Here is a 15,320-nt window from a genome sequence, read left to right on the forward strand (position 1 = left end):
TTACTGGCAAGATATGATAAGGGCAGTTAACAAAGCTCCTCAAGGGTACAAGGGGCCCAACTATGAAAAAGTCAGAACCCAGCTTCTCAAAAATGAGAAGGACCTTGTGGAGGAAATTTTAGCTCCAATTCGTTCTTCCTGGAGTAGCTCTGGGGTTACCATAGTCTCAAATGGTTGGACAGATATAAGGCGCAGACCATTGATAAATATCATTGCCACTTCCCCAAAAGGAGCAATGTTTATCAAGGCAGAAGACTGCTCAGGAGAGGTGAAAGATGCACAGTTCATTGCTGATGTTATTATAAAAGCTATTGAACAAATAGGGCCTAACAGGGTGGTGCAAGTTATCACGGATAATGCACCAGTTTGCAAAGCTGCAGGTTTAATTATTGAGGGGAGGTATGACCACATCTTTTGGACACCATGCATTGTCCATAATCTGAATCTGATCCTAGAGGAGATCGACAACAAACTTTCATGGATAAAGGAACTCACAGGGGAAGCAAGGGAGATTATCAAATTCATCACCAACCACCACCAGTCTCAGGCCATATTTCGAGAGTACTCCAAATTGGAGTTGTTAAAAGTTGCTGAGACAAGATATGCCTCAAACTTCGTGATGTTGCGCCGCCTTGTTGAGGTTAAGCAGGCATTAGTTTCTATGGTGGTGAGTCAAATTTGGATTGAGTGGAGACAAGCAGATTCAGAGCGGGGATCTATGGTGCGTAGATTGTGCCTTGATGAGGATTGGTGGAGCAAGGTAGATTTCTTGCTAAAGTTCACAACCCCTGCATTTGAGCTTCTCCGAAGTGCTGACACTGACCAACCTTTCTTGGGAGAGGTATATGATGGCATGGATTCCATGGTTGAGAAAACTATGGAAATCATTTCGCAAGAGTCTCCACAACTTTTGTTTGTTGATGATCATTTTGCTGGTTTGATCAAGAAAATCATTGTTGATAGGTGGAACAATTTCAATACTCCATTGCACACTTTAGCACATGCTTTGAACCCCAAATTTTATGATGAGGAGCTTATTGCTCAAAGCAATGGGAAGAGGAAGGCACCCCATAAGGATAGAGAGGTGGCTAATGGGGTGAAAAAAGCCCTTATGAGAATGTTTCCTTCTCATCTACACAGGGAGGTAAAGGAGGAATTTGCCAGTTTTGCTACAGGAATAGATGATTATGCAGATATATCAGCTTTGGAGGAGAGAAGCACCATGAATCCAGTTAGGTGGTGGATTTGTCATGGAGCAAATGGTGTAAATTTGCAAAACCTTGCCATTCGTATTCTTTCACAAGTGGCAAGCTCTTCATCAGCAGAAAGGAATTGGAGCACTTATGGTTTTATTCATTCTGTGAAGCGCAATAGGTTGGGCTCACAGAAGGCAGAGGATCTTGTTTATGTGCACTCCAACCTTCACCTTGCATCTCGTAGGGGTCCAGAATACAACACTGGTCCTTCTAAAGAATGGGATGTGGATGCAGAAAATCCTGATTTGGAGCTCTCTCTTGCTGCCCTGAATATTGAGGCCGAGTCTGGAAGTGGAATTGGTGCATCATTTTCTTCAGCACCACCATCCACTGTTGAGCATTGTGCTGCTTCTATTTTTGATGAGGATTGTTATGATGAGGATTAGTCTTTTGTCTCTATAGTTCTTGCAGCCTTATAGTCTTTATTGTACTTGCAACCTCATATACTAATATAAATAAAGGTTGATTTTGAGATTTTTCCCTTGGATATATAATAAAGGTTGCTTTTGGATTTTCCTATATTTTTATTTTCATTATGTGATCATTCATGACTCATGAGTAAATGTGATGTAAATTTAATCTTAATGTTTAAATGTAATCAATTATAATGTATCATTAATGCTTTATGATTGCACATATATATAATAATTTTTAAATATTTTTTAATATATATATATATATATAGATATTCGTGTTTCCCTGTTTCCAAAATTTGGGGAGGTCGCGTTTCGTATCGCTTCCCGTTTCGGAAACTCGTTTCCGTTTGCCCATTTCGTGCAACTTAGGTTGGTACTAGCCCTCCTTTGACTGCGGTTAGAAGCACAAATGGACAGTTGCTATAGTCCTCCATTTTGGTGACTGTAACCTTCTCTTTTTATTGCGGCTAGGGCAGACTTGAGACTGCAGATTAGGAATCATTCAGGCAGCGTATTGAAGCTCTAGAGATCCCCTAGGACTGTGGCCAAATCTTGTCATTTACTGTGGCTAGGGTAAGACTGTAGTCCTTCCATTAGGACTGCGCTTGTTGGGTATAGAAACCTCCTACTTGACTACGGCTAGGTCTTTCTATTAGGGCAACATTAGAACAGCATTAGAATCCCATCTTCCTGACTGTGTTAAGCCTTTATCTCCATTTCAGCATTAGGGGCTAGGGCAACTTAGATCCTTCTTTCCCATGGCAGCATGTTAAAATTGGCGACTAGGGCAAACTCCATGTGCGTCATCTTATTTATGGCAGCTAATATTTTTCTTGGATCCCTCTCATCGAGAGGTGTAGGATTGATCTAAAGATCATCCGATTCTGATAAGTATTCATGAAGTTGTGAATTTATTTGTGTTATAAAACAATTCGTCAAGGTCGGCCAGCAACTAAATAACACCCACATGTGCTCAACGTTTTAGTATAAAAGGAGATGACTTGAGAGGCATTTTACACACACTTCTCTCTTGATTTCTCTCCACTCACTTTGGGTTTTAGTGGAAGAGAAATCTAGGAGAGGAAGCCCTAGACGTTGGAGGAAAGGAGGTTGCCCTAGCCGTAGCAAAAAAGACAGACCAACGAAGCTATGGAAGGGATCTATACGTTGACCTAAAGAAGCCCTAAACGTTGTCCTTAACAAGCAATAGACGTTGTGTTAAAGAAGCCCTAGACGTTGTCCTAAAGAAGCCCTAAATGTTGTCCTAAAGAAGCCCTAGATGCAATCCTAAGGAAGCCCTAGCTGCAGTCCTAAGGATGCCCTAGCCGCAATCCATTGTGCAACACTCAATACATTAGAAAGGAGCTCGTTGAGAAGGATAACTTCTGAGTTAGGCTGTGGCAAAGAAAGGAAATTACAGCGTGGATTTCAGGACTGTCTTAAGGACAAATAGGGATCTGAAAGTGTTGGAAGGGAGTTGTGATACAAATTGGGACCGCAGCAATAGGATGGTGCTGCAAACACATTGGGACAGCAACAATAGGATGCTACTGCTAACACATTGGGATAGCAACAATAAGATGTTGCTGCTAACACATTGGGACAACAACAATAGGATGGCGTTGCAAACACATTGGGACAACAATAATAGGATGATGTTGCTGACACATTGGGATAATAGCAATAGGATGATGTTGCTAACACATTGTGACAGAAAACACATTGGGACAGTAGCAATAGGATGGTGCTGCTAACACATTGGGACAGTGGCATGGTACAACAATGTTGGCAGCGAAGGAAGATGGGACAGCAAGGTCACATGGTGCAGCGAAGGAAGATGGGACAGCAAGGTCACATGGTGCTGCAAACACAAATGGGATAGCAAGCAATCATAGGAATGTGAGAGCAAGGTGACCCATGAAGTTTGAATGCATGATAGTGCACTGCGCAGCAAGATGCATGGGCAGCATGATAGCAATGATGGCATGGTACATCAATGTTACAATGACAACATGATAGCAGCAATGTTACAATGATGGCATGGTATAGCAATGTAACAATGGGTCAACAACAAAGGCATGCTAACAATGAAACAACAGTATGGTAAACAAGGTGCAGTAAGCACATGGTGCCATGCATTGTGCAGCAAGCACATGGAACAGTATGGCAAACATGGGGCAGCTATGGCACATGATGGTACATGATGTAGTACAGCGATGGGTACAGTCATGATTGATGAAGCATGATGAGATGCAACATAGTGATGATGGGTGCAGCATGGTGAGGTGCAACATGATGATACAGAGCAACAGAATGATAGGCGCAGCATGGTGATGGAGTCACCTGGGAGAATCAGTTGAAGCAGCATGTCTTCAACTGAGTTTAGCTACCTCATGTATCATCTACTTAAAGATGATCTATGCTCTTATTTAGATAATTCAAAGGGTTGACTTCTATTGTAAATGTACTCTCTCTCTCTCTCTCTCTCTCTCTCTCTCCACTGAACTATTGAAGAAACATATAAAAAGAATTGATCAAGGGTTTCCCCACATTGGGGTTTGTCCCTAGCTAGTGCCACATCTTGTGTCCTCTTGTCTTGGCTTATCTTCTGCAATCTATGTTTATGTTCTATCTGTAATTTGCTTTTAATGCTGATGTGATTGCTAATCTGGAAAAGATATTGAGCTAACTGTGAAAATTGAAATAAATTGTTCTAAGCATAGAACATACCTAAAATTAACACAGCATCTACGGCAGCTCCTCTTAGGGCAGCGTATATTCTTAGGATCTCACCTCCCACCAAAACCCAAAGACAAGTGGGGAAGAAGAGATCACAAGAAGAGTGTGTGTCCAAATGACTAGCAAGCCACCTCTTTTTATACTAAAACGTTGAGCACAAGTGGGGGCAATTTGGTTGTTGGCCAACCTTGACGAATTGTCCCATAACACAAATAAATTCATATCTCCATGAATACATATCAGAATCGGATGATCTTTAGATCAATCCTACACCTCTTGACGAGAAGAATACAAGAAAAATATCAGCTGCCATAAATAAGATGACCCATATGGAGTTTGGCCCTAGTTTCCAATTTTAACAGTTGTCCAAGTCAACCCCCTAGTGGGTGGATTAGAAATTATTTTGTAATATTTCATGAATTATTTACAATGTCTTCAACATGTGGATGAACAGTAAAAATTAAAATATTTTCTTGATTCAAAACTAGTCGTTAGCTAGCCATGATATAGTCGTTACAATTTTGTATATAAAGGCTAGTTTCCCCTCATTTGTAATGTTGTTGTCATTTCAAATTAGTTCGATCATAATAGAAGAACTCATTCTTGAAAACCTTTGTATATGCCTTCAATATACACTATGGAGTGATTCTTATTTTCATTATTTTTCTTGATATATGTTCTGGGATTTTTATTCAAATTTTATTGGTAATAAATAAAATCATGTTGTTAATTGGGGTTATATCGAGTGGTTGGGAGTAAAGAATAGAATCCTCCCCACCTAGGTTCAATTTCTGCAAGTGACATAACAGATGCTGACAGTATCCGTATATTCCTCATATGGAATACAACGTTGTACCTGTGGAAAAAAACTTATAATAATAAAAAATAAAATCACGCTAAAGCTAACAGATCTTGGCATCTTGCCATTGAGGGGCTACATAGTCACATGGAAGGGGAAAACTAAAGGGCAACCCCGCTTTATCAATTGATTTTGCAGGTTGATTGATCCAAACAATCAAACCATTGCAAGAGGGAGTTTTGAATTGTGCAGGATCTTGTATTCGTTGCACATAGGAGTTGAAGGCTAGAGATGCCACTTTGAGAGAGGCTGCCCCTAATTGGGTTCGTAAACTACCAATTAAGTTAAGTCAATAGTGGGGGCATTTCCATTCAACACCAACCCACTCCCTTGAGTTTAGTCGGCTATATCAACCTAAGAGGTTGTCAATTTCATGCTCTCACAAGGGTGGGGTAAGTAAAAGCACGAGTATAATCCAACAACTACTTATTAAAAACTCTAAAACTTCTTAATTTTTGGAATTAGTTTATGGTAAATTAGCTTACTGGTTTTTTAAAATTTATTTTTGTTAGCAAACATCTAATCAAGGAAAATTGGGCAATTTGTTAAATCTAAACCAAGGACAGGTACAAGTCTCATTTCCGGTATTTTACATTTGTATCTAGCTAATTTGTCTTGTATATCTAAAGATTTCGTTGTTGTAACGATCTGGATCTGCGATAAAAGAGAGGTTTTAGCCATCCAAGTAAGTTAATATATCACTAAACCTCCTCCATTTACTCTATTGTACTTAAATTCCACAGTTTCTTGTGTTTAGAGTAAACTTTAGATAATTTCCAACAATATTTAAAGCAAAAATCTAAGTTTGGATATATCTGGTTGAATTTACCAAGAATATTTCACCAAGAATTCTGAAAAGTAATTTATGGCTTGATGGAAATTCATTTTTCCAGTCATTTTAGGTTGATGGAGGCCCCAAAACCCTCAAGATTGACCCTCCTACCTCTCCAAGTGATTAGGCACTTGTAGGGTGGTTGTTGTGGTCCAAATAAGTTGTTTCCCATGCATTTGTACGCAAGCTTTACAGTCTGACATATAGGACAACAAACTATTTTGACCTATAACTTTCTATATCACATATTGGTTAGATTATCTTATGTATACCAAAATCCACTGGTCACAGACCATATCTTTTATGTTTAGGCAGTACTAAATTCACTTTTTAGTATTCTATTGGACAGTAACATCTTTTACAGCTACGCAGTTCCAGGAATTTAACACCTCCACTTCAAGTGACCCCATATAAGGCACTAATCTTGTTGGGATCATTTGGGGTTTATCATAGGGACTCCTTCAATGCCCATTTAGTAGGTTGTTCATCCTAAACAGCGGGCGCTTGTCTCAAGGTAACAATGGACCCCTACCCTATGTGTGTCCATCCAACACGTTGCCAAGACATTAGCAACCCTGCTAATTGGATCAATATCAGGATATTCAAGAGTTCCTTTATTTTAGATGAAGCATTAAATGCTTAAGGAACTGGGTGATGGCTAGTGAGGCGGGTAGAGCTCATGCTAGGCTTTTGCCCACGTGCTACATAAGTCCCAGACATCCTTTGCATTTTACATTTTCTTTCTATCATGGATTTATATGCTTTTATCATTCTTTCAACTACATCAAACTTTGGACCCAAGTTTCCAAGCCCTGATTCAAGGATGTGGACATAGGGTGCCAATCCCAATGACCAATGACAATCAAGTTTCAAGCCAAAGAATGGAGATGAATAATAGGTAAGGATGAAAATTAGTATGTATTGATTATCATGGACATGCTATATCAATCAGTGCCCCTTATTAGTGCTTTTCCTAAACCATAAGGCCTTAGAGGAGGTCCCACTAGACTAGAGTCAAAGACTAGCCTCCTTAGAGAAGTGTGGGAACAAGGATACAATCAGGAGAGGTCAATCATTCAATTTGCGGTCAAAGACTAGCCTCCTTAGAGAAGTGTGGGAACAAGGATACAATCAGGAGAGGTCAATCATTCAATTTGCCCTGCAATTCATATTAATATGCCCATAACATTAAATGAAAGCACATGATTGCTAAAATGGTTGAAGTACTTATTGATAGATGACCCACCTTCCTTCAAGAAGAATGCTAGATGGGCGAGAGCACTAACTGGAGCAATAGGTGGAGAGCTCTGGCATAAAGCTATCTGAAGACCATCATAGGGCCTGATGGCTGGCTGGCTTTCAAATGACGAGAAAAAATTTCTCCTATGAGTTACCCACTTTTGGTGGGTAACAAGTACCTCTAGTTGATTTTCTGCAATAGGGCAACAAAGTTACGTAATTGTTGCAAATTTATCTCAGCCACATACTATCCATATATAATAATAAAACAGCCCATTGAATTGTCTTTTGCGACTCCATATGCCCAAAACTGTTCTAGGTGTTAATATCCCATTCAACCACCTCTAAATATTATAAAATCAACAATTCCTTTTGTTGTTAATAAATGTGAAATATATTCAATTATAAAAAAAGAGATCAGATCTGTCCTCCTAAGTCTTATCATTATTCCTTTAATCCATCACATTTTAGGTCGAGGGACTTTAGGGATACACCTCTTATGCTGGAGGGGAGCCAACCAAAAAAGTGTCAAGGAGCTACCTGGTGACAATGGGTATGTCTTATGTAGTGTCCCTAGGGTCTGTCTTGTGCTTTAGAACTTTATCACATAAAACAATGTTTTGGGCAGTAACACTGCCCAAACTTTGTGTACTTGCAGGTCTGATTTCGGTTTATATTCTCATGGTGAATGAATAGTTTTTATGACTGTTTGGTATGCTAATTTATCATGAACATTTAGAAGGTTTTATTGAGTGATTTGACAAGTATATAGAAGCTAAGAGGGCAGATTTGGCATGTAAGAAATCTGCCATCATTAAGTTATTTTCAGATATTATTTGTGAGGAATTGTGTCTTAAATGTTGGGAACATATTTTTCCTTGCAGTACAATTGTTTGATATTTATATTCTTGGACTGGCTTGTGTATTTGGTTTGACTTGAGTGAAATATATACTGTTGCAGTTATTTCAGAGCCAGCCTAATGCTAAAAGTCCACAGACAATAAAGTTGGGAACCACAAGGTTGAGGAAAAATTTCTGAATTTGCATTAAACAATATTTCTCAAAATTTACGCATTTCTAAGACCAGATGTGAGTCTGTGAACCTTATAATAAGATAAACAATAAAAATAAGAATTATATCCTTATATCAATGTCATCTATAATGGTCAATTCAAAATTTAATTATTTGTTCGTATTTTTTATATAAGAAAACCAAAAAAAATAAAAATAAAAAGTTTCTTAAAATAAAAAAATCTCTAGTAAATGAACAATAGAGCTATACACCCGTCAAGGGTAGACTGAGTGGTTGGTATTACTAGTGTTAATGTGCCCATCTTGATTCAAATCCTAGGCTTTGAGTGTAAAAATTGGGGTTTATAGTGGCAGCACAAAGGTTTCAAGACTGTGTCCTGCAGGTGAGATTCTTCCAAGTTACTCATTTCCCCGGTCTGATTCATGAATATTAAAAACACAAAAATAAACAATAGAGCCATACCTTTGTAGATTTTTAAGAAAGTTAACTACTAAATATAATAAAAAATGACATATAACTAGATGATACTTACTACTGGATCTGGTGCATCAGGTTGTTTACACATGACCCAAGGAACACCGGTATTCAATCCCACTGCCATACTTGCTGCCCATTTCACATATGAAGAACCGCCTGGAAAAGCAGCTTCAACATTTCCATATTCATTCTCTATCTACAAAACGAACAGCTATTGACTTTTAGATATATTAGCATAAAATTAAATTTCAGACTGAAACAAAAAAATCCAACTGTATTTATGTTATCAAAATAGCCTCATTAGGCATTCATTTTGCTGATTGTTATTGATAATATTCACTGAATACAAAAATGTCATAAATAGTAAAATAGTCGCTATTTCTTGTAATCAAATATGAAAACTATGCACAATGTATTACATTTCATATCTTGATAGATCAAACGTGCCAACCTGAATAAGGCATGAAATGTCATATGCACACAAAGGTCTAACTTATCATATCACAATGGAGTATCATTATTTTTGCTTAAAAACTCTACCAACACATCTTGGAACACAAGAATGTGCAACATAATTAACAAGAATCAATTTAAAGCCTATGTTATTAAACATACACGACACTCAATCAATGAGACACAAAGAATTCCTGGGTATAAGACAGTACTTTTAAGATAATTAGTAAAAACATGTAGACCCTATTGCACTCAAATTGTCAAAGTTCAGGGAAGCGGAAGTACCAATTTTTTCAACAAGAATCGGATCACATATCAGCAGTCCGTGTGTCATAGTTATCCCATTCTGCAAGTTATATATTGTAAATGATCTTACTAAAACCATGAGTCTATGTAACAACCTAGGTAAGCCTATAATTTGATGACGAAATCCATCCTAGGAGGTTTTTTAACTTCACTGATCATCTGAGTTTTTCGACATGGCTAATCACGAGACTTTTTTTCCCTCCAGCTTAAAACCCAAAGCTAAGGTGAAATTTATTGTTGAATTATTATGTGAGTTCTATTGTTTTAGTCGAGTCCTATAAAAGTGGTTTGAGAATAATTTACGCTAATTGGCTAAATTATTTTATTACAAATCACTTGGTTTACTAAATCAGATTGAGTCGCAGATGGGTTATGTGTCTTGAGGGTCTAAGACAAATTGTATTCCCTCATTGAGTCTTTAAAAGAAAAATCATATGTAATAGAGAATTGGAAAAATAATTAATCCCCTCATGTGTAAATTAATTAACTTTTCAAGAAAATAAAATTAAATCCTAAGCTAGAAAATTAATTAATTAGAGTCAAAAATTAAATTGTCTAGGGAAATAAATTTTCCAAATGGAAAAATTCGTGGGTCTTGAAAGAATCAAATTTTAAAGGTCCTCCAAGGGAATATTGTCTTTTTCAAGTAAAATTTGGACTCTTGGAACTTGGTGGTTAAGTCAAAGTCACATTTTTGAAGAAATTAGATCTAATAATTAATTTTGAGCTAATTAAAATGGAATTAAATGATAAATTCGAAAATTCCTCAAAAATAAAATATCAAGGGCCAAGATTAAAAGATCTTGAAGTGTTTATCAATGGCCAAGATTATTTTGACAAGGATCAAAGAAACTAGCCATTATTTTTCCATTTGGAAGATTTATCTATAAATTAGAGTCATTTGAGTCTCTAGTCATCTTGATCTCTTACTAGAATTGTTGTTGAAGCATTGTGTAAACTATTGTCAGCTGGGAACTATTTTTTCTATCATAATAAAATGTTTTGGGGTGCAATTGAAGGTGTTCTTGCTTATTGATTTGTGGTATGTGCTGACTACGGGAATCCCTATGTTGTGGTGAATATTGGTAAGATCTGTTTTTTCATTAGATGGAGATAAAATCATACTATTGATAGTTTTGAGCTAATCTTAGGTGGTTTGATTCCCCATGTGATCTAACAGATTATTTTTTGAGATAAATACATAGTGTTTGCAGGTACTTCAATCATTGGCCTCCAAGTTCACAAACTTGGGCAAGAATCAGTATTGCTTGGATCTCTAGTTTTTTACATAGTGGATTTAATCTTCGCTTGGGCTATAGTGAATCATTAATTTTTCTGAAGCATTTTAGTCATTCTTTCAAGTAAAAAATATTGAAAAAAATATTTTCTCAAAATCCATTTAAAAACCCATGTATATTTTGTAAATTAAATTGTAATTTATTTTTTCTAACTTGGGTTGGTGTTTTAGATCTATTTTGTATATTTTTGGAGTTTGAGTGTTTTTATTTTCATTTTTGCAAGTTGGGTCAAGGGATCAAGTGAGAGAAGAGCTAGATCTAGGCCCTTGAGGGTAAGATCTAGTCTATAAACAATTTTGCAGGGCCATTTATGGAAGATTTGATGGCAAAATTCAGATCTAGAAATTTTCAAGACACGGGTTTCAATTTTTGGCCTCCTCTTGCCATTTCAGCCCCCGATATATCATTTTAGCGATTTTATCCCCACAAATTGACTTTCCTTAGCCTTGTTCTCCAATTCTTGGCCTCTTTTCCCCAAAGTTGACCCAAAACCCTAAGATGAAGTTTGAAGGCTATATACTTGGCATTTTTGCAAGATTAAAGTCTCAAAATTCATATCTAGCAAGTGGCAAGGTAATCCCAAAATTTCAACGATTTTCAACAGTGGGATCTTCAAGGCCTTGGGCCTAAGGTTTGACTTCCAAACCCTCATTTTGCTTTAGTTTCATTACAACAGTTAATCACAGATAATTAGACCCTAGAATCAAATTATATATGGTCAAAATTGTTTAGAATTGCAAAAACCTTCGTTTTCACAATTTTTTGCCACTTGGGCATCTCTAATTTGACCTAGATCTAACATTTTAGTTCTCAGGAAATTTCTGCATAATTATAAAAATCAGATCTGAACATTTTTTAATCACATCCTAATTAAAGTCTAAAAAATCTGGATTTTCAGTTTTTTGGCAATCTTACTATTTTTAAACATTGTGGGAATTATTTGTAGTATTTTCAGTCTATTAATCTTTCATTAATATACTGCTGTCATAAACTTATCAGTTCTGAAAATTGCTGAATCAAAGTCTCCTAAAGCCCTCAAATTGGAAATTTTCAAGTTTTAGTGTATTTTGCCATTTCTGGAAATATTGGTTATCTATTTATGGAAATTTTATATTGCTGATCTGCCACTGTTTCATTGTTGAAATAAGTATATCAGATCTAAAATTTTCCTAGTCCAACCCTAAAAAATTCCTAAAAATTCATTTTTCCTCAAGTTTGGCAATTTTTACTATATTTAGGCATTTTTTAGCATTGGTGTTGACATCATTATTGTTGATCTGTGGGTTAACTTATTGCTGCAAATTATACTTCAAATCAGAAATTTTACTGAAAGATATATCTTGAGAAAGCTAACATACATATTTTCTAAGTTGACATATTTTTGTGATCATGGGCAAACATAAGCATTGTTGGTTTAGCATTTTCTTAATGTTGTTATAACATTGATCAAGTCTGAATTTTCTAAATATTTATTGTTGAAATACATCTGAAATTGGCTAATCTCATTGATCTCGTAGCTTGGCATTACATCTTGTGTTAATTGGTGAATTGGTTACTTGAAGTTTACACGCGTATCTCTTGAAGCTTATCTTGTTTAAGATTGCATCATAACATTGTTAAGTACTCTTAAGATAAATCTCACATAAGTACTTAAGTAATCTAACCAATCTTAATCCAAGATAGCAGTCACTCATAATCTCTTGCATAAGCATCTCACATAGGTTAGTCAACCATTCGAGCAACGGGTGTCCATCCGGTCATTTGGTCCCAATTCATAAGAAGAAAGAATTTATGACTCCATTAAGGCACTAGTCTCATAATAGAAAATCTAATTTAATTATAATCTTGAAGGCCAACCAAGTGGCTAGGCCACTCATCCGTGTCTCTCAGGTAAGTTGATTTCTCAACTTACTTCCCTTCACCTCATTCCATAGGGACTACCCCCATAGCCTGTTGTTGGGAGACAGCTAGAATGGAGTGGGCGGGAATCAGAGTGACAACCCCTATCCTGAGCATTGTCGCGGTGTCTCTACAACACGGGCGACAATATTTTTTGGCGTTGCTGCCAGGGACGAGTTTATCTCGTTATCGAGATTTATGTCATTCTCATTATTGATCTCTCATTTTTCCGTCTAGCCCGTCAAGCAGCACAACATTTTTTGGCGTCGTTGCCGAGTACGAGGTTGCTCATTGTTGGGGTTTACGACAATCTTCCTATCCTACAATCCTTCATTTCGCTATCATTTCATTACCCTGTCAAGTGGCACAACATTTTTTGGCGCCATTGGCAGGGACCAATTTATTGGACCTTGGCTTTACGACAATTTCTCATAATCTTCGAAATCATATTCCATCTTTTCATTTATCCCACCAACACCACATTTTTGGCACCTAGATCTCATCATTTTTCATCTTCTCATCACTTTATCACTTTGTTCATTCACACTTTTAGCACCTGGACATTTAAGTTGGTTTCCTGTATGGGTGGCGACTCCACTTATTCATCCATTTTTCTCAAGCAGGAAGCTCTCCCTGATATCCATCTGCTTGATCCTTGACTAATTTTTCGGTTTTTTGCCTTTTGGATCTTGGAGCTAGATTCATGTGGCGACTCCATTTCTTTCATTTCTTACAATAATTTCTGCAAGAAGTTCGCTTCTTGTGGATCTCTTGTTTTTCTTGAACAAAGATTTCTCTCTGACATCCATTAGCCCCCTTTCCCATAAAGCAGAACATAATGGATGACTTGTCTTCCCCGTGTCATTTTACTAACATTCTTCACGATATTCCAAAAAATGACATTAATAAATTGCCTTTGTTCATGGGTAATGATGAAATTATTGTTGCAAAACATATCTTATGGTTACTCGTTGTATGATCATGTGTTGTAGATCTTCATGTTATGATCATGAAGACATCAATATGGACTTATCTTTGGAAGATGATGCTAGAGATTGGTTTTGCAAGTTTCTTGATGACTCCTTTGATTCTTTACAAGACATCATCAATGCTTTTAAAGATAAATATGAAAGTCAAAGGGGCTCACCTTGTGCCTCTAGTGCTGAGCAAAAAGATGAAAGTGGTCATGTGAAGGATCCAAATATCATAGAAAGGTATCAAGAGAATGAGTTGCCGCATAATAAGGATCAAGAAGTCCCATATTGTAGACCTTGTGACCACTTTCATGATGAATCCACATGTGCCTTTGCGATCAGAATCCGAGATAGTGGAAACGCGAGAACAAGTGATCAAGCAGATCTTATCAGGGAATTAACCCAAAGGCTTAGAGACATGCAAGTCAATCAAGCTCAATTGATGAAAACAATGGAACTTAATCAAGAGAGATTAGTGGCAGATCACTCCAAGGAAATGAAATCCTTACACATTAGGTGGATGGCTATGGAGAAAAAGCATGTTGAAGAGCTTAAGCTCCATAAAAGAAAAATCATAAGAATGAAATAAGCTCTATTCAGGATGTGGAGGTCAATCTTCGAAACCGATTATTAGCCATAGAAAGGCAGCATGCTGAGGATCTAAAAACCATGGAAATTGCTCATTCTAATCAGATGGCCACCATGCAAAGTTGCCTGGTCACCATGGAAATAAATCATAAGGAAGAAATTGATTATATTCAAGTAATTCATAATAACGTGATAAGGGACATGGAAATCAATTCTCAGAGCAGGTTGTCAACTATAGAAGAAAAGTGCGCTCAAGAGATGGAAGCTATGATGTCCAATATGCAGGATAATTTGATTACCATAAAAACGGATAGTGACAAAGTAATTAAGGATATGGAAGCCAATCATATATGCCTTCAGAATAAGTTGTTGATCATGGAGGAAGGCCATGCCAAAGAGATCAATGCTCTAAAGGTTGAACACTCTAACCAGATGGATGTCGTCAGAATTGAAAAGACCACTCTTCAGAATAAGCTACAAATAATGGAAAAGATACAGATTTTGGGACTTCAGCACAAACTGAAGGATTTAGAGGGGAAGCACAAAGGGCTTTTCACGAATCACAGGTCTCCTAGGCCGCCAGAGCAGTTCTCAACTCATTGCCAGGAGGTTACTTGCCCCACTCAATACAGGTCAATTGGAAGTGCCAAGGTTGGAAAAGAAATTGAGCAAGATCAGATGTATGTACCACCTTTGACAAAGTACATTCATAATAAGGTTGGGCATATTTTAGATTGTTCAGATCCTTCATCCAGGCATTCTCAGAATCAAGAATGAAAATCTATGGTAGTCACATTATTGAAATCATGGCCTACCAAAAAGAAAAGGAAAGAGAAAGAAGTTTCATGAATTTGATGGCTGAGAATAGGTGGATATTCAGATGAGTCACAGTCCTAGCATTTTCAGAATTCAGCGTGGCACATCCGAAAAGCAGCCCACAGACTTGCCAGA

The 15,320-nt window shown here is 37.1% G+C and overlaps 1 protein-coding gene across 1 annotated transcript in view; it reads right to left on the reverse strand.

Annotated features, from left to right (window-relative positions):
- The window catches only part of LOC149214994 (beta-galactosidase-like), a 356,920-nt gene that overhangs the window by 327,602 nt on the left and 13,998 nt on the right, over positions 1 to 15,320 (reverse strand). The window contains exon 2 of the mRNA XM_089392482.1: positions 8,907 to 9,047. Within this exon, the coding sequence (XP_089248608.1) occupies positions 8,907 to 8,975 (69 nt within the window). The 5' untranslated portion in view covers positions 8,976 to 9,047. The remainder of the gene's footprint in view (positions 1 to 8,906; positions 9,048 to 15,320) is intronic.

This window comes from Pinus tabuliformis, chromosome 1_1 (assembly GCF_031772625.1).
Source record: "Pinus tabuliformis cultivar Carrire ecotype Pingquan chromosome 1_1, CPIR1, whole genome shotgun sequence".
Lineage (NCBI taxonomy): Eukaryota > Viridiplantae > Streptophyta > Pinopsida > Pinales > Pinaceae > Pinus > Pinus tabuliformis.